This window comes from Melanotaenia boesemani, chromosome 9 (assembly GCF_017639745.1).
Source record: "Melanotaenia boesemani isolate fMelBoe1 chromosome 9, fMelBoe1.pri, whole genome shotgun sequence".
Lineage (NCBI taxonomy): Eukaryota > Metazoa > Chordata > Actinopteri > Atheriniformes > Melanotaeniidae > Melanotaenia > Melanotaenia boesemani.
In genome coordinates this window covers 24,219,965-24,238,313 of record NC_055690.1, presented here as the reverse complement: position 1 = coordinate 24,238,313, position 18,349 = coordinate 24,219,965, and the positions used below count along the sequence as shown (strand labels likewise).

Here is an 18,349-nt window from a genome sequence, read left to right as displayed (position 1 = left end):
GACAATTTATTTTAAATACATGCTCCAAATTACAAACTAGATGCATAGAAAGTGAAATGTGAGTTGGTTGTGTAGTTTGTAAGAAAAGCTGGTAACAGAATTTTCTCAGTTGAGAGCTTCAGTATTGGACCTTCTATTTATATTTCTGTGTTATAGCTATATAAAACTATCCCAATTCCATCTTACAGTAACAGGGATAAGAAAACAAACCACTTGAAACACCTCAACTTGCATTTTACAATGCAATATAGAGACAAATTACAATAAATAATAGAAGTGACTTTCAATAAAAACTTCTAGTAACACGGCTGGAGTAGCTTTACTTGTCTCCATTTATAACACAAACACATATAGTTAAATAGCAACAAATAAATCATCCTTTTACTTTAACTCCACACCTCTCATGTTTTAATTTTTGTAACTTGTAACTTATTCACGAAAAACACAACTATATCAAAGTCAATCATTATTCTAATAACCTAAGTAATTGTCATTGTTGCTATGGTTTACTACTACTGTCATCAATATTATCATTGTTATTGATAGTTCCATTGAGTTTTATTTGTACAATAATCATGCTGACTATTATAACTATCATTAATATTTTTGTAATGATAAAGATAATACCATTTATCACAAGTTGAATCTGTGTTTTATGTCTGTGCAGTTGACTTCTGCCACATAAAGCCTGAGATGTGGAGTAGTGTTAGACTTTCAAATTATGCCCAGCATTCACATTAGCTCTCTGTAGAAACATTCAGAGGATAAATGTTGTCACAGGCAGGAAAACATAATTATCTGTTACTGGACAATGCCAATTTTGGTCTTCCTCAACATGTTACAAATACTGATAGTCTTTGATGTTGAGCTTTAGCAGATACATAAGGCTGCCAAGTATCTTCAGCCAACTGGACATCTCACTCGCCAATCCTTCATTCTGATCTTTGCTTCTCTTGCTGGCTCTCCACATTCAATCCTCCCATGGGAGAGTCAGCTATGATCACCTGTCTGAGTTTTTCAGGCAGCACAGCGATGTTAGCACTACAGGTCCCCGTGAATGTGTGCAAATGGAAAGGTCAAATCTTAAGCAGCTCTATAAATATTCAAAGGAGATGAGACTCTTGTCAGTGTCTACTCAGATTTCGCTCATCTATACACGCACACACAACTTTACATACTGGGTCACATATCTAAAGAGGCCCTGGCCGCTAGCTTCTTGCTGTATCTCTGTGACAGAGAGGTGTTAATAGTTCATTTGGGCTCTGAGCCGACTTTCTTTCAAGTTTCTGCTAATGGCTAATAGATAAACTAAACCAGAGACTGCAAATTTCGTCCGCCGTAGCTTGGGTGTGCAATCACGCAACCAGAGACACTGGATTCCAGCAGCTGCAACAATCTGCCAGCATGACTTTTTGGGTACTGACTGTGCAGAGATCAAAAGAAACAAATTGTTCCATGTTAAGAATTTGGTGAAGAAATAAATATTTATTCATTGCATTGATGACTCCCTTCCATAATTCTTTTGTTATCTCCTCCCCTTTCCTCTCTGATGTATTTGGACCCTTTTCCCTATCTCAGGCTTCAGGTCATGGGTCAGAAAACACAGAGGTGATAAATGCTTCCAGGTCACCTCTCCTGTCTCACAGGGTCAGGGAGGGGGTTTCTGCAGTGACGGCAACAACATGATTACTCAGCTGCAGCATCAGCAGAGCTGAGCCTCCTGACCTGATTGGTCCTTCACTGTCTCTGCTTCGCCAACTTCATTTAGTTCTCCCAAAAACACAATCTACAAAAAGGCATGTACTAAACCTGAACAAAGGGACTACACATCAATACAGCTCACAGCGGAATACTTACAGCATGTCTCAAAACGCCTGCAAAAATATATGTTTGCATTTTTAGTGTCTGTACACAAAGCAGAAATATGTTGTTATAGCTGAATGCCAGGTTGACAATATTTTCTGCTATCATTTAAATTCATAGTGTAATGGTGAGTTCATTTTATGTGATATGGCATAAATATGATGTTCACAGCTTTGATAAACACCTTCCTGTCAATCACAGTGAGGAGAAAAGGGGCATACATGATCCATCTTTAGCAAATATTCTTTAAAAAAATTAAAAACAAAGACAAATCAGAATTTAGCACAACTTTTAATCATGTCAGCATGTTTACCTTTGCCTTGTACTTGTTTTTGTTGATACACTTCAAACTTATTGTGTAGCTAAATGAAAAAGAAAAATCTCAGCCCAGTTTCCTTTAAGCTGACCAGCTCCTGTTGTGAATTGATGCCTTGTGCTCTAGCTCCCTGCACTAAAATTAATCTAGTTGACTTTCATAACTAGTATAATCTGATTATAAATCCCACACAGAACAGTGTGGCAGAGGTCACAAACCTCTTGCTGAGAAATGCCACAGGACTCTGTTCTGACTGAAAGCATTCTCCCATTAAGCAGATTATACACTCTGCTGCATCACCGTTACACACAAAAACTCTGCCTACAGTTTTGCTAATTATCACAACTTCTCACTTGAATTAGACTTCTAATATCTCTACAAAATCTTTACATCTTACAGTCTTGATTACATTTTGAAACAAAATTGGGATTATAAAGTTGTCAATGATGTTTCAATTCTCTGAAAACTTAGAGCTTTCTTTAAATTAAACTGCATTTTAGTAAATTATCCTAAACATACAGATATTGAGCGCATAGATCCCCTCATAGTAACTCGATTTCACATTGAACTAAAGTGCCTCATATCCTTTTTCAGAACGTCAAATTGACTAATGTTTGTGTTCCAGCCAACTCTGACATGTAATGTGTGTTTCTCCTGCAGCCATCGCAGAGGACGGTCCCTCCTGGTTTGTTTGGGTTAGACAGCAGAGGAATGAAGGGAGGGAAGGAGATGGGGTGGGGTGGGAGGTGAGGGGATGATGACAGAGGAAGGGGTGGGGGGTGTTGAACAAAGCTCTGAATTTTAAAGTGGAAATAGAAAAGGGCGAGAAAGGAGGGGAGTGGAGACTTCAGGGGACAAGAATGGAGAAAGGGTTATCATGAAAGAAAAAGGAGAGAAAGTTTGGGGGTGGGTGATGGGGGGGGGGGGGTGGAGAATAATTGAAGGGAGGACTTTGAATGATTGAATATAGCTCCCAACTAAAGTGAAGAGAAGAGGAATGAGTGAGCCCATGCAAAGAGGTGATAGAAGAGGGATGAAATGGGATGAAAAGGATGGGAAAGATACAGGGAAGACAGGCTGAGAGGAGGAGGAGAAGGAGGAGGTGGGCAGGAACCTTGGGGTTAAATTCCTAAAGTGCAACCAGCTTGGTGCTGCTCTGCTGCCCAAATGTAAACACAGGGCAGAGACACGGACTGACAGCCTGTCACAGTGGCTCATGAGACAGAGAGAAACCTGGAGGTGTGTTTGCAAAGAAACATAATTGGAAAAATGAGAACAGAGGATGTGGAAATAGCTTACTAATGTGTGTTTATCTGTATCCTAATATCCATTGCCATCTATTGTTCATTACATTGTTCATTATTCATTTCTACTCTGCAACCACTCTCCTGTATTCTTGGGTTTTTGTTTTTGTTTTTATCTTTTCTTTAATTAAAAAATGGCTACTCATTCCTGCCCTTGCAGGAGACATTATGTGTGTCTGTATTAATCTTACTCTGATAAAACACCATATTGAAGGTCTCAGTATTTTTCTCCCTGAAAATGACTTGATAAATGCTCAAGTTTACTGATGCAATAATTCTGTGTAATATTAAGAGGTTATAGTACATGTTAACCCAGCCGGTTAAAAGCCTGAGGACTCAGTTTTACCACATAGTACTTTGCCGCCATCTAGTGGCAGATAAACAGCAGTGATTTGTTCTCATATTATTTCTCTGTTCGTTTGGCTCATTTCTTGAAACAGAAATGACATTCTCAAAGTAACATGAACAAATCTCCCAACCACCTTACAACTGTTCACAACAGAATGGCATTTCTCATTGATTTCATCAAACTGCAAATGTCTTTTACATGTCGCGTCTCAGTGCATCTTTGCAAATGATTACGCACAAGTAGACCACAATGAGCCCACATTTAGCACATTTTCCAAATGAATAGATCTTGCTGATCTAAACTGATTAGTTAAGTCTCAGTCTAATGGTTGTTTTCTCCAAAACATGTCAGCATGATTTCATTTTATAAGTCATCATATGCACAATGGTCTGTTCATTTGTCAAAATTAGTCAAGAACATAATACCATGAACAACATGTAGGAATTTCTTGGAACATTTGAAAAATTCATGAAAATAACTAACAGTCAGGTGAAATGAGAACTTGACTAACAAAAGAGGAGTTTCCCGCATCTCAGATGACGAATCAAACAGTTTGTTTAGTTGCCTGACAGAAGCTGTCTATGGTTGTGAATGCTTGTACATGCATACATGTATATATAGAGCTTGGCCAGGGAGAGTACCATTTGCAGTATGAACTTGGACCTGGCCGAGTAAATGAACAAGGGCAACTTCCTGCTTGAGGAAGAGGAAGAGAAGAAGGAGGAAGAAGGAGAAGAGGTGGAGTGAGAATTTGTGGTGGTGGAATAGGAGGAAGAGGCCAAGGAGCATGAAGACACCAGGCTGTCCTGGATGAAATTTGGTCCACAATTATAGACCCTGATGTCGCCTCACAATGGCAGAGGCAGGACGCTGACTGCAGCCTAACGTGCCTCACTCTACAGTCTCCTCCATTGTCCAAACCTTTCGCAGGGAAAACAGGTATGAACTCAGTCAGTGATGGAATTACAGAATTTCCTTGGCAGTATGAGTGCAGTGTGTGTGTGATGTCAAACTTTGGAGGCTGCTCTTACCGTGATATCTTTTTTTCTTTTCTTCTTTTTTTCAGTTTTATACATAATTGTATTCTGTTAGCAAGACCTCTGCCATAGTAACAAAACATCTAGGCATTTTAACTTGCAGTGCTTACACAATGCTAAAGGGATGAAGCATTTTGGGAGCACTGACTATTTATATGAGAAAGGAATTTATTTTTGAACAGGGGTAAATAGTTTTGGAAGAGATATGAGTTTATGTAGGTGATCCATGGTGTTGTGCTGAACCATCCAGGTTATTTTAGCAAAAGCACTAAGTGAATGCAAATGACCCAAAGCAATTGAAGGATCTTTGCAATTATGATTGTACTGACTCTTTATATGGGAAAGGAATCTAGTTTGGAAGCAAGTGTTAACAGTTTTGGGAGAGATATGAGCTTTTGCTAATGAGCTGTAATGTTGCACAGAACTGTAAGACTGTTTGGCTAAATGATCTTATAGTTTTAAGAATGTAATTTCTGTTTCAAAAAATGAGCCAAACCAATGGAGTACAGTTTCAACTGTACTTACACAAACTATTGGGTAACTTAATTTGTAATAAAAACATAAATTCAACTGTTTATCAAAGTTTGTTTAAAAATCCATGAGTGAAGAAGCAAATAATCTAATATATCTAATATATATATAATCTAAATATATATATTTATATCAAAATATATTTCAAAGTCATTAACAATATTTACATCTTCACATTTCACATCAGAAAAGGAGTAGGCAGAAGTATAAACTTATAAAACCCTACCCCATTTCTACAATACACTGTAACACTCCAACTCTATTAAACAACTCAAATTTCCTACTTCACAATAAAAAAAGTACACACTCCCCTTTCTCCCTCCTCCCAAGAAGACATAAAGAAATAAAACAAAACACCACAATATTTCTGCCTTCAAACACTTTTTGTTTTGTTTTGTTTTGTTTCAACTGAATCAAATCTAGAAATTTTATAGCTTGAAAGAGTTCATTTGTATGATCGCTATATCCAGCATTATTTATCAATCTGATGGCCCTTTTCTGCATTGTATTTATTGTTTGTTACTATTGTGTGTATTCCCCCACACCTCTACACAGTAACTCATGTATGGCAACATTAATGTACAATATAAGGCGTAAAGAGCTTTCAGGTTTAGCATGTGCCTTGTTTTATTCAAGACAGCAATGCTCTATGCCATTTATATGGATGGATGGATGGATGGATGGATGGATGGATGGATGGATGGACGGATGGATGGATGGATGGACGGATGGGTGCACAAACACCTACAGTACCTATATATTTTTATTGATCCCAAACTGAGGAATCGGGGGTTGCAGCAGCAAACATGACAATTACTCAAAACAAAAAACTAAATAATAAACTAAACATACACTTCAAATTTACACATACAAAGCAAAAAAGAATAAGTATAAAAACAATAAAATATAAAAGTAGCTTTAAAGTGTAGAAGTTTAAAGGTTTTAGTTTTTAGTAGCAGTTGAACCAGTGGATGTGCAAAAACAAATAAACGTTAAAAAATAGAATAAAAGATAAAATACAATAAAATAGTAAATGAATATAAACAGCAGTTGCAATCAAATGTTAAAAGCAGGAAGTAAAGCCCATTATCTGTCCATTATGTTCCCAGTCTGTTCCCTCTCTCCCAGAGGTGAATCGTTGAACAGAGTATCCTGTATCTGTCCGAACGAGAGCGGTGCTCTCTCAGTCTGTTAAAGGAGCTCCGCTGTCTGACCAGTGTGTGGTAGAGAGGATGGTTTAAGTTGTCCATGATGGAGACCAGTTTGTCTAATGACTTCCTCTCCACCAGTTTCCACCCCAAGATGGAGTCAGCCATCTTTATCAGTTTCTTCAGTCTTTTGTTGCTGCTGGCTCCGATGCTGCAGCCAAAAAAAAAAAAAACCACTCTGGAGAAGAAGAGGCTGATAAAAGATCTCTAACATCTTGTTGCAAACACTGAAGCTTTCTCAAGTAGAGCCTGCTCATCTCCTTCTTGTACATAGCATCAGTCCAGTCCGTCAACAGTTACTCCCAGGTCCTCCACTTCCACCTCCTGCTCTTTAGTGGCTGTGAAGGAGTCCTCCTCTGGATGTCTATCAAGTCTTGGTCACATTTAGATCCAGGTGATTCCTGCTGATCCACTCTACAAAGTTGTACTCCAGCGCTCTATACTCCTCCTTCTTTCCCTCTTTTATGCACCCTTTTTAAGGTGGCATGACTGAGTTGGGCTGAAAGTCAGTGGTGAATCAGGTGAAAAGGAAAAAAGAAAGCACAGACCTCTGAGGAACCCCTAATTCAATAAGTACTACATTAGAGAGAACACTGCAGATGGACAAACTGTGGCTTGTCAGGTAGTCAGTAATCCAGGAGACCATGGAGTAGTCAAAACCCATTCCTGCAGTTTCTCAGGACACATATTTATTTTCAGTACTTTTCATTTAAAGTACCTTTCAATTATAGCATTCATACAGTTTTAATTAAATAATATTTTTTGGCTACAGGTACAGAGTATTACTACAGCATGATGTAAGTAAAGTAAAGTAAGTGTATGTTGGCCCATATGGTCCACTACAGTTACTACAGTGTGAATTCTTTCTTCAATACTTTAGTTTAATTGGATACAGAATAAGATAAGATGAGAACATGATATTAAATGCCAAAAAGAAGGCAAAAATACATTTAATCACATCAGCAGTCACTGAAGAGGACTACTGCAGACATATTTAGGAAACGAAAGCAGGCCTTTTAGACTGTTTGGTTATTCCGATGAAGGGGGAAAAAAGAAAGTTCCTTTTTCTTACTAGATTAAACAGGACCAACTCTTTTAGAAATAATTTAGAGAGCAGCATATAACACAAACCTGAGAGCACATTTTTTAGGAAGACTTCAAAATAAAAATAAAAAAAAAAGGGTACCATAATCATATCATAATCATCATAATCAATAGTGCCCCCATACAAGATAATATATGTAATACCAAAGTGCAGATAAACATGTAGCCATGATAGACTTACCAATATTCTTTTTTGCTTTATTTAGACATTAGTTTGTACTAATCACCTCTGACAGTAAAAAAAAAAATACATTTTGCTAAATCCAAAAAATGCTAAGCTAACTATTGACTGTGTTTTGTCTTTTTTAATACACACACACACACACACACACACACATATATATATATATATATATATATACATAGATATTTTTTACATCAGAAATAAATATATGTACACTATGACACAGAAGCTGCTTGTAAGTTCAGTGTAACAGACGTTAAGAGCAGCCACCTGTGCTTTGGGTTTGACTATTCACATTATCTAGAGGGATTCTCTGTCCACGCATTTTTACAGTATACAATAAAAAAGTCATGTCTTTGAAGAACTCGCTCACCCTTCGAACAGTACTGGAATACTTCCTTAAACCCTAAATGTCAAGTGTCACAGAAACGTAGCTGTGACTCCCTCGTGAGTCACAGCCATTCATTGGTAATTCCCCGCTGAGTTAAGCCGGTAACTCACAAATGTAATGAACACTTCAGTGATGACAGGTGTGGTCCTCAACTCTGAGGATGTGCACGTTTTGTTCGGAATGAAAATCCGAGTTTCTTCTCCACCACTTGATCCCTCAGGATGCCTCTGTCTCTTTTCTGCACTCAGTAAGGCGCACACCCTCCCTGGATAAAACAAAGTTGGAAAAAAAGACAAAGATATTACACATTACAACAAACATTTTGGGGCAGCTGGATTATAATTTACAGCATGTTTAATCTTACTACTGTCTTAATACTGTCATTCATCTGTGTAATCAACGTATTGTTGATTTATTAATGTAATATAATGTGTTAAATAAAGATCCACTTACTCCATATTTGCTGTTGCAATGTATTCTGGTGGTTCTACTGCAAAAAAGCAAAAAAAAAAAAAAAAAAAAAAAAAAAAAAAATAGACAAAACAGTGGGATTTTTGCACATTTATTATTTCACATTGACAGATAACTGTATTTAGAGCAGCTGTGTTCTGTTCTTACCTGGTTTTCTCTTCCTACACATCAGATACACCACCACAAGCACTAATACAGGCACTATTACAATGACCGCTACTACCACATATGGAGTAAAAGGGATGACCTTGGAAGGACCTACAGATAAGAGCAAACATATAAAAGTCAAAAGCATGTAGTTTGAAGGCTGATTCCAAAGTTTAATTTCAAGTTTTCTGCCTATAAATTACAGCTATGTTTTAAAGCCTGATTTGTGTTAGAAGAACATGTAATGTGTAATCAATGAATATGTGAAAAGTCTCAAATAGTTAATTCATTGATGCTTTTCTAGCTAGATTTGTTTGATTTTTTGGGTGTGTATGGATGTTTGTTGTTTTTCTGTGGCGAGTCACATGGCCCATCTGTGTGCAGCCGAAAAGTTGTGACTGACCTGAATACAGGTGCACAAGCTACTCATGAACCAGAATAATAAAGGTAATAACTTTAAGATTAAGCTTTAAATTAATTACACTGCTTGGTTTGAGTAGAAAGACATACTATTGTGTCTTATTTAACTTGTATTTTCTTACCATTTTTACTGCTTGATATAAACCAAAATAGTAGTATGATTGCCCTGCTAATAACAATCAGAGAATGATCTCCAACCAACACCTGTAAACTGCATGCCAGTCAAGCCTTAACTATACACGGCTTAAGAGACACGCAAATGTGTCAATAAACTTGTCAGAACTTGCCTTAAGAGAACAGACTTGGATATCAAGGTCTACATTATTTTCACAGGAAGAATAAAGTATAGCAGCATATATTTAGTATTCCCCTCACCTATTCCATGAAAAGTAAATAAATATGCCAAAGGGGTTTCCCTTGTTTATCACACTTCCTAAAACTTTCCCAGTGACTGAAAACAAAGACAGACTTTTGTTAAAGATCTGAGTTTAGTACTCACAGACTAAGGAGGTGTTTAAGGTGACACCCCCCACAGAGCAGGAAACCATGCGTTCTCCACCAGAGCAGTTGATGTATGCAGTGCTGGAGATGTTGAACAGCTTGGTAATGGGGTCTTCCTCTGTACTTCCTTCTGTTATGTGTGTTTTTGCGCTGCCATTCACAGGTTCTTTATCCCACTGAATTCTGTTCTCTGGGAATCCATCATGAAATGTACATGTCACATGGCAACCCGACACTCCATTCTCTTCCTTACAGCTGTTCGTGACTATCGGTTTCTTATAGGGGGCTGAAGGAAAAAGAGGCAGAGCAAATGATTATGATCAGTTCTATGATTCCACCATTAGGGCTTTGTTTTTTTAAAGAATGACACTAAAATACAAAACCGGTATTAAGTTTTGCTATATGTGAGATGGACATGTACATTTTCGGGTGGTCAAAAATAATAATAAAAAAAAGGTAGAATAAAGTAAGTACACTTTTAAGAAAGATTACTTCATTTACTCTGTCCTGTATATATATTTAAAAAGTCATGTTAAACAGCACTAAGCACACAAAATGCTCCTGCTTGCACATACAAGCTACAGTTTGTTTGTGATGTTTGGGATAGGGTAGAGCTGTAAAAATATTTACAACATGCTTTTTTTGCTAAGTATTTTTTGTTTTTAATAGATGTACTGAATCTGTACAAGATCGTTGTTACTAAAACTATTAAAAAGGAAAATGAAAGTGATACTAAAGCACTGTGCATTAGAATATGCAACAAACAAACCTTGAACACTAACATTTATGTAAACATGGAGATGGTTATTTATGGTTCATTTAAAGTCTAATCACATATAAACAATATGAGACACTCCTAACCACCTAATGTTTGGAATATGAAGGAGAAGTAGATGTGTAGCGGTTGCATACCTGTAACATTGAGTTGCAGAAAAGTTTTTATTACGTCCTCATCATTGTACCTGATAGCACACTCATAAGTCCCAATATGTGAAACATTCAGATTAGAGATGAGAACTGAAGAGTTGTTACGATTCAGCCGTGAGTTTTCCCAAAAAAAGGTTAAAGTTTTACTGATGTGGTATCCATTGACAAAATGGACTTCTTTGGTAGGAATGTTAAGTCTTTGCAGATACATAAAAGTAACATTCTTGTTCTTGTCGACAGGGCAGTGCAGGGTCACATTTCCACCAACTTCACCCTCAAAGAAATTTTGATGATCACTTCCTAAAAAAAACAAAACAAAACAAACAAAAAAAAACATAAGAGAGGGAAAGGGGGAAAACTTTCAGCTTGTAAATAAAGTAAAAAAACTACTGAAGATACAATATTATCAAGTAATATTGTGCAAACCTTTCTTGTTTTAGACTTAGATCGGATGAACATTTCAAGGGGATTTTGTTGAAGCTTGGATGACATAGTGGAGTAGAGCAGTTCTGCTCATGCTCTGACACCACGTCCTTTCGTTCTTGTATAAATTACATTTTTAGCAGTGTCCTTTTTCTGTCGTCCATGATGTGAAGCTTATTGAAAGCCTTAGATGGGGGTGTTTTTGGACACTTTCATCCAACTAATCACTGATTTTACTTGTCTGTGGTGCACTTGGCACATAGCTGGTTCTTATAAGAGCTATACTGATTAAAACAGGTAAAGGTTTAACATTGGAGATGAACTTGCTGCTTTTCTATCTCCTGGTTGAATTAAGAGTTGGTTAAAAAAAAGAAAAGTAGCTGAACTGCAGCTTGTGAGCTAATCTACACTCAAAGACTTTGAGCAGCAGTATTGGATAAAATCTTAACTTTTTTTGTGTAAATGTTGCTCTACTCATGCGTGACCAAGCATTTCTCATATTACTCTTTTTCATTTCTGTATTTTTATCAGCAAGATGTTACACTGCTACTTGGCCTACACACCTTTCAGTGGTGAGGTTGAGGTCAAATCCAGAAGCAGCAGGAAACATAAGAGAACACGTGCCTTCTGGAAAACTCTGGAAAAAACAAAGCAAAGTATTACTTCAGTACAACAGTGACATACAAAGCAAAATATACACAAAGTTCATCAGTGGTCACAAAATCTAATCATCTTGTTTGACACAGATTTACCCTCAACGGTCACAAAGTCTCATTTTATAATAATAGAAGAGGATTGTACAATTGCACACATTGAAGAGTGAGAGGAGAGTCAGATTATTTGACATTTAAAATGAATAAAACTGATCTCAGCAATCACTCAATCCCCAAATTCAACAAAGTTTAAGTAAACTAACAAAATAATTCTAGGAAATCAACTTAACACTAAATATTTAGCAAAGTTCTCTGTGTTTTTTTTAAACCAATTAAGATAATTCAGGTTTATGTGACATGCATTTTGAACATTGACATTTCAGTCTTGTCATGTGTTGAATCTTGGTTAGAAACACATTTCATCATATTTCCACCCCTTTAACTTTAGCTTTGCTCTGACTGGTTAATTTTGGGGTTATAGAGGTCCGAGAGCAGAGATGAGTAGTTTGAATCCTGTGAAGGTTATGAAACAACCCAATATTAGTCAACTAAAGTCTCTTGACATATATATTAGATGTTCAGTGACTTCATTTAAGGTAGTCAGATGACAACACCCATTTAAAAATGACTGAGGTATGCCAGCTGCACCATCACTGTGTGCAATGCAGCATCACAAAGTTATTGTCTTATTCACTGCAATGCAGATGACAGTTATGGGACTTTTAGAAAACAGTGACCTATGCAGATCTGAAACACACATTTCAATTAGTCTTTAGCTCATACTGATGCATGAATGAATGGATACTTGTTCCCTTTTTCTGCAGATTTCTGGGGGCTGGCTTACAGTAATTCTGCATTGTATTAAAGAAAGATTCAGAACTGACAGTGACTCACATTCACTAACATTTATTTCTATTAATACATCACTGTAGTTTCTAAAACACTGTATCCAACAACAAACATCCACCAAGAATACAGATAAAGTGGTGCTGTTTCTAACCCCTGAGGTGTGTCACTGCTGTTAGATTTCTAAATCACTCTAAACACAACAGAAAACAGGAACTTTACTTACCGAGGAGTCTTTGCCCTGTAGTTTGAGGCCTGTTGAAAAGACAAACAAGACAAACACATAAGAATGAATTCCCATCTGATTAAATGTGCTATCAATGAACAACAGCAGTAATTAAGAAAGGTTCCTTATTGATCACTCAGAAATGGCCTTAGGTTCATCAAGATAGGCTTTAAAAGTACAGAGGTGTGATATTCCTGTCATAGGCAGATAAAGCCCTATTCCTAGAACCATCATCACATCAAAGTAATCTTTGTCAATCAGATTTTCATACTGTGTGTGTTTAATTAAATTTATGGTGAACATGAACAAAAAGTAAACTAATTTGAATATCTGAGTGGCCCTCCACCATCAGTCTCGAGCAGGAAAATAGACTTTCTCATCCTGAAAGAGTTCACCCAGAGCATTTTTAGCTGAAAATGAGCTAAAGGAAAGTCCCTGCAGCTCGAACAGAGAGAGTCTGTTTATGTTGAAATTAAGAAAGGTGTATTCCTGTACCTGTGGAGGGGAAATGCAGCTTTTTGGTTTTCTCGTAGCTCATAAGTGATTTTACAGAAACCACATACAGAAAGTTTGAGTTTGTACAGGCAGTACTATTATTTTCTCAACTGTATATTTTCTCTTCTTCGCTCTGCAACATCTTATCTCTCCCAAAGATAAACATTAGTTTTTATCTTAAATGAAGCAGCATATAAAGTGTTTATGAGGAAATACATTTTTTTGTGACCTTTCTTCGGGCAGTGACGTCACCTCAGGAAATTCCCAGACAGATAAATGAATCTTTGGTGTTTATTTAGAAAGGGCGGTGTAATGTGACTAATCATAGAGAAGTTGATCACAATATGAAGCTCATAATATGTCACACATCTAATAATTATGCTGGCTACTTTGACCCTTTTCAGAATAGCTGAAACTCTGCAACTACAAATACAAAAATGTCTCCAGTGTGGCAGGAATAATTCCCAGAAATATAACAAAAAAAAAAAGAAAAGAAAAGGATGTGAATGTGGAAACACCCCTAGATAGTTTAGACTGTTTTCTAGTTAGAGGCCCTTCTGCAGCTTTTTCTGACCTCAGCTGAAACATCATCAGAGGGAATCCCCAAAGGCTGAACAACAATGACCTAAACAGAATACATTTGGTTTCAGGATAAGTAACACAGGCTTTGGGAGTGATGCTCATAACTGTGAAATTCTTGATTTAATTTAAGACAAAACCTACATGCTCTACATTTTTATGATTTCTTTTATTCTTGTGATGGAAGTCATATCTATTGTTCACTTGATGATGCTGCAGCATTCAAATAAGTGCTTGATTTAACTGCTTGATATTATTAAGTTGTGGTATATTTCCATTATACCCAATGATTTATAGAGCATTTATGTGACAAGACTGCCAGATTGTACTAAGAGGAAGGGACACATTTCTTTCACAAGATATTAATGAAGATAATAAAAAAAAGAACTGCCACAAATTATGGTCCAAAATCTTCCCGAAGTGTCATTCTAGTTTTAGATCTGGCAACCATATATAGCACTTTACAAGTGATCAATCTCATTTTAATAGTTAACCTCTATCGTGCTTTGTGGATGGAGGTATAATCCTTCTGGAAGAGTTTGTGTCCATCAGAATAGAAACTATGAACCTGATAATTCAAAGATGTAGGCGGACAACAGTTTTCCTTTTAGCTTTAGTAAAGCTGTTTATGTTTCAGTAATTTATAGAATATGATATATAATCCACGCAGGATAGTAAACCTGACAAAAGTGGCAGAAAACTGGCTCTCTTTCTTTATTCATAGCATTTACTACTTCACTAACTACTAACAGTTGTAGTAATGACCTAATCCCTAAACGATACTCGTGTGGGAATTCCCTCGTGACAGAGCTCCACCTGCCATACTGAATTATTTGAAGGCAATGACTGCTGCCAGAAAACATGAAGAAGCACATACCATTCCCACACAATTAAGTCATTTTATGCAACCGGAGTTACATATCTTTTTATGTGGAAAGTGACCGATACTACATGTAGATAAACAAAGATTTTGTAAGTTGACAGTGACTGGAAACATGCACAGACTTGGCAGAAGAGGATTACTCGTTCGGCTTCTATTGCTACACAACTAAAAGGTTCCAGGACAAAAAGAAAATAAAACAATGACTTTCTATTTCCTTTGCCACGTGCAGTCATATTATACTATATCAGTGATTTAGCATACAGTCATAGATTCAAGAGATAAAAAGTGATAAACAGATTAATTCAGCGGACTTACAAGTTATGAAGTTACTGATAAGACTTTTACAGTTAAAAAAAAAAAAGCGTATAGCAAATGTTACTTTCTGTTTTTTCTTTTTTGTCAAAGACAAAGCAGAGTTTCTGCCGAGGTATAGATTTTAATACGAGAACACTGATTTGCAAGTAGCTCTCCTTTCAATAAGTAAAATCTAAATAGATTTTCTCATTCATATTCATATAAAGCTACAGCCCACTGTGTTACTGTATTCACGATCTCAATCTAGCAACTTAAATATTTTGTAAACATAGCTCTTCCTGTAAAAATGTGAGCAGACACATGGCATGTACAACCTGCTTCTGTCAGTGACCCATAGAGTGTTTATTTGTTTGTAATCTATGTAAATAACTCACAAACTGGCACATTAACACAAAAGAAGATTATTATTTTAATCATAACACATAAACTTTGTGACACTAATTGCTGACAGCATGAACAGATCAGAAACATGAGAGAGGTTCTTACCATTGTGTTGTCTTCTTCAGCTATGATTAGAGAAGAATTCACTTCCTCCTTATGTTTCACTGGAGGGGTGGAGACTGATACGTCATCTGTTTTCTTTTTTTCTTTTTCCTTTCTGTCATTGAATACTGTTAAATAAGTTAAGTTGAATAAGTTAAACTTCACAGCCAATAGAAAACTTTGGATATTACAGTTTTAGTTATGGAGAGATGCACATCACAGCACAAATTAAAATATGTCATAAAATTGGAGTTTATTTCTAGAAAATGCAATTTTGTGTTTTAGCAGGGCTTCTACAAAACTGTTTTGACTTCCTCAGTGTGTGTGTGTGTGTGTATGTCTATGTGTTTGTGTTCATAGTTGACGTAAGTATGTGAGACTTCCTGGTTTCTACCTGATATGATTTCTCTGGAAGTATATCTGCAAAAGAAAACCACATTGTGTCAAAACTCTGCTGCTCCTATAGCATTCCTTTACCTCACACACAAAAAGGTTAGGCATGAAACACACTTTAAAGAGGCCAAATGTGTTGTGGAAAATTAGATGTATTTATGAAGAGTGTGTAGTCTCACCTGTGTACCTTCACGTTGAAGATTTTACCTCAGCAAATATATGCGAGTAGTTTTCAAGACTGCTGTGGACACTTTTTTTCATTTTTCCAGCCTGCAGTCAGTTACTGTTTCTTTGGCACCATTCAGTGAGTGACCTGCTGACATTTGACTGATACATAAATATTTCCTCAAAGTGGTGCAATGATTTTAAGTGATGGTAAGTCCTTAAGCATCTGTTCTGTGTGGTTGTGCTTTTAGCGTGGGTGGTGTTTTGCCGTCAAGCACGTGACCAGTACATGCCCTCAGCTGATTTGCTGGAACTCATTCCAAGCAAAGCACTGTTTCATATTCATGTCTTGTTCTTTATTCTTTTGTCACATTTTGAAGTACAACCTCTCAGTTCTGTTTTTCAATCTCATTTTTAATACCATTTCATCTGATATATGAAAAGAACATTATCATTAATTCCAGTCACCATTGTTTGGGTGATTTCCTGCCACTGAGAAAATTGAGGGTCTACAGTGAGTCTTTAAGGTGGCAGGACCTCTGGCTCCTTGAGTTTATTTTCATCTATAAGCGGATATCTCCTTCTATGTTCAGATCAGTAAACGTCCTATTTTCTTGTAAATCTGTCTTTTTAATTGAAATGGAGCTTCCCCAACAGTGTGGAAGATTAGGGTAATACCTTGGAGTGATCAGCAATCATGACATTCTCTGGGATGGAATCTCTGTGTCACCTGTTTACTCACAGCAATAGAATTAGGAAAAATGTATCACACAAAGGACTTCAGGGATTTTCCATGAATGTCTCTGAAACATCTGAAAAAGTGAAAACAAAATTCTGTCTATTCCAATCCCTACTCCTGTTTTTCATATTCAAACTCAGCCCGTATCCAAAACTTAATTTAAATACACTGTGGGCCTAAGACTTTAGAGGTACAGAGAAGAATAAAATGATTAGCTTAGCTCAATAAAAACAAAAACAACAGTATAATAAAGGAAAGGGTAGAAACATGTGAAGAGGAGAGATAAAAGTTTCCTTGAAAAATTGCCATTGTACAGGAGTATGAGGAGAATTATTGCACATCAAAGGGGGAAAGATACAGGCATAAAACTGTAACAAGGAGCTTTATTATTCAGTAACACGGGAGACTGTGCACATGGTGTCTACCTAACATAAATGACTGTAGGTGTAAATAAATGGGGATATAAAAGCCTAACTATTCAACTTTATGTACTAGATGAGAAGATAATTAAATCTGGTACGGGAACTGTACTCATGACTAAAGTACAAATTTGCATACTGATGGAACATCATGAAGGGTGAAATGCTTTATAAGATATATTCTGTATTTTAACACCCACATGTTCCCTAAACACAGTTGTGGTAAACAGGAACTTGCTACCCAGTGGACAGTGAAGAAAGACTCTGAGATTACTCTGACTGTACCAGGACAAATCACTTCTCACTATACTCGGGGATTTTAAAACAGTTTGATTTAAATAACTAACTCCTACAACTATTTCCTGATTGATTTACTATTTGCAATATGTAGAAAATAGTTTTCCAAGCTGTCTGTTACCTCTCTAAAACAATCTACCAAATGTACAACACATTAGCTGTCAGTTGTGCAATGAAAGTCAGTCTTCTGTTTAGTAATTTATGTGAAAATGGTCCCTGAACTCTAACTAATAGTTAAAGTTAGAAACGTGTTAAAGCAGATAAGATTATGAGTTATTGTTATCTGAATTGTCAACAATAAAGATATCGGTCAAGGATCTTATGGAGCTTTAACAACTCTGTAAATGATTCATTTGAATTGACAACAGTGCGTCACAAGTTTCCCTCTCTATCTACAAAGGGTTTATGAAAGAAGTGAAACTTTCATTTCATTAGGGTGTCTGCATTTACTTTTAGTTCTGCATAACTTAATACTTGTATACATATAACTTTACAATCTGACATTAAGCATCTATTGTGATGGCGAACCTTATGTCAAATTCAAGATTACAGATTATTACTTTATACAATACATTTTTCTGAAATTCAAATATAGTACAAGACAAATTGCTGTTCAACAAACCTGGGGCCTGATCATTCAGTATATCAACAAAATAGGAAATAACCGTAATCAAATAGTT

General features: G+C 36.5%; 1 protein-coding gene across 1 annotated transcript; it reads right to left on the bottom strand.

Moving 5' to 3' along the window:
- Positions 1–5,690: 5,690 nt before the first annotated feature.
- Positions 5,691–16,073, bottom strand: LOC121645500. The gene is made up of 9 exons (XM_041993990.1): positions 16,051–16,073; positions 15,660–15,784; positions 12,902–12,930; positions 11,740–11,813; positions 10,739–11,053; positions 9,825–10,112; positions 8,906–9,016; positions 8,741–8,777; positions 5,691–8,552 (listed from the first exon to the last, which is right to left on the bottom strand). Exons 2-9 carry the CDS (start codon positions 15,660–15,662, stop codon positions 8,504–8,506), a joined length of 906 nt encoding a protein of 301 aa, XP_041849924.1. The 5' UTR covers positions 15,663–15,784; positions 16,051–16,073; the 3' UTR covers positions 5,691–8,503.
- Between the last annotated feature and the right edge of the window lie 2,276 nt (positions 16,074–18,349).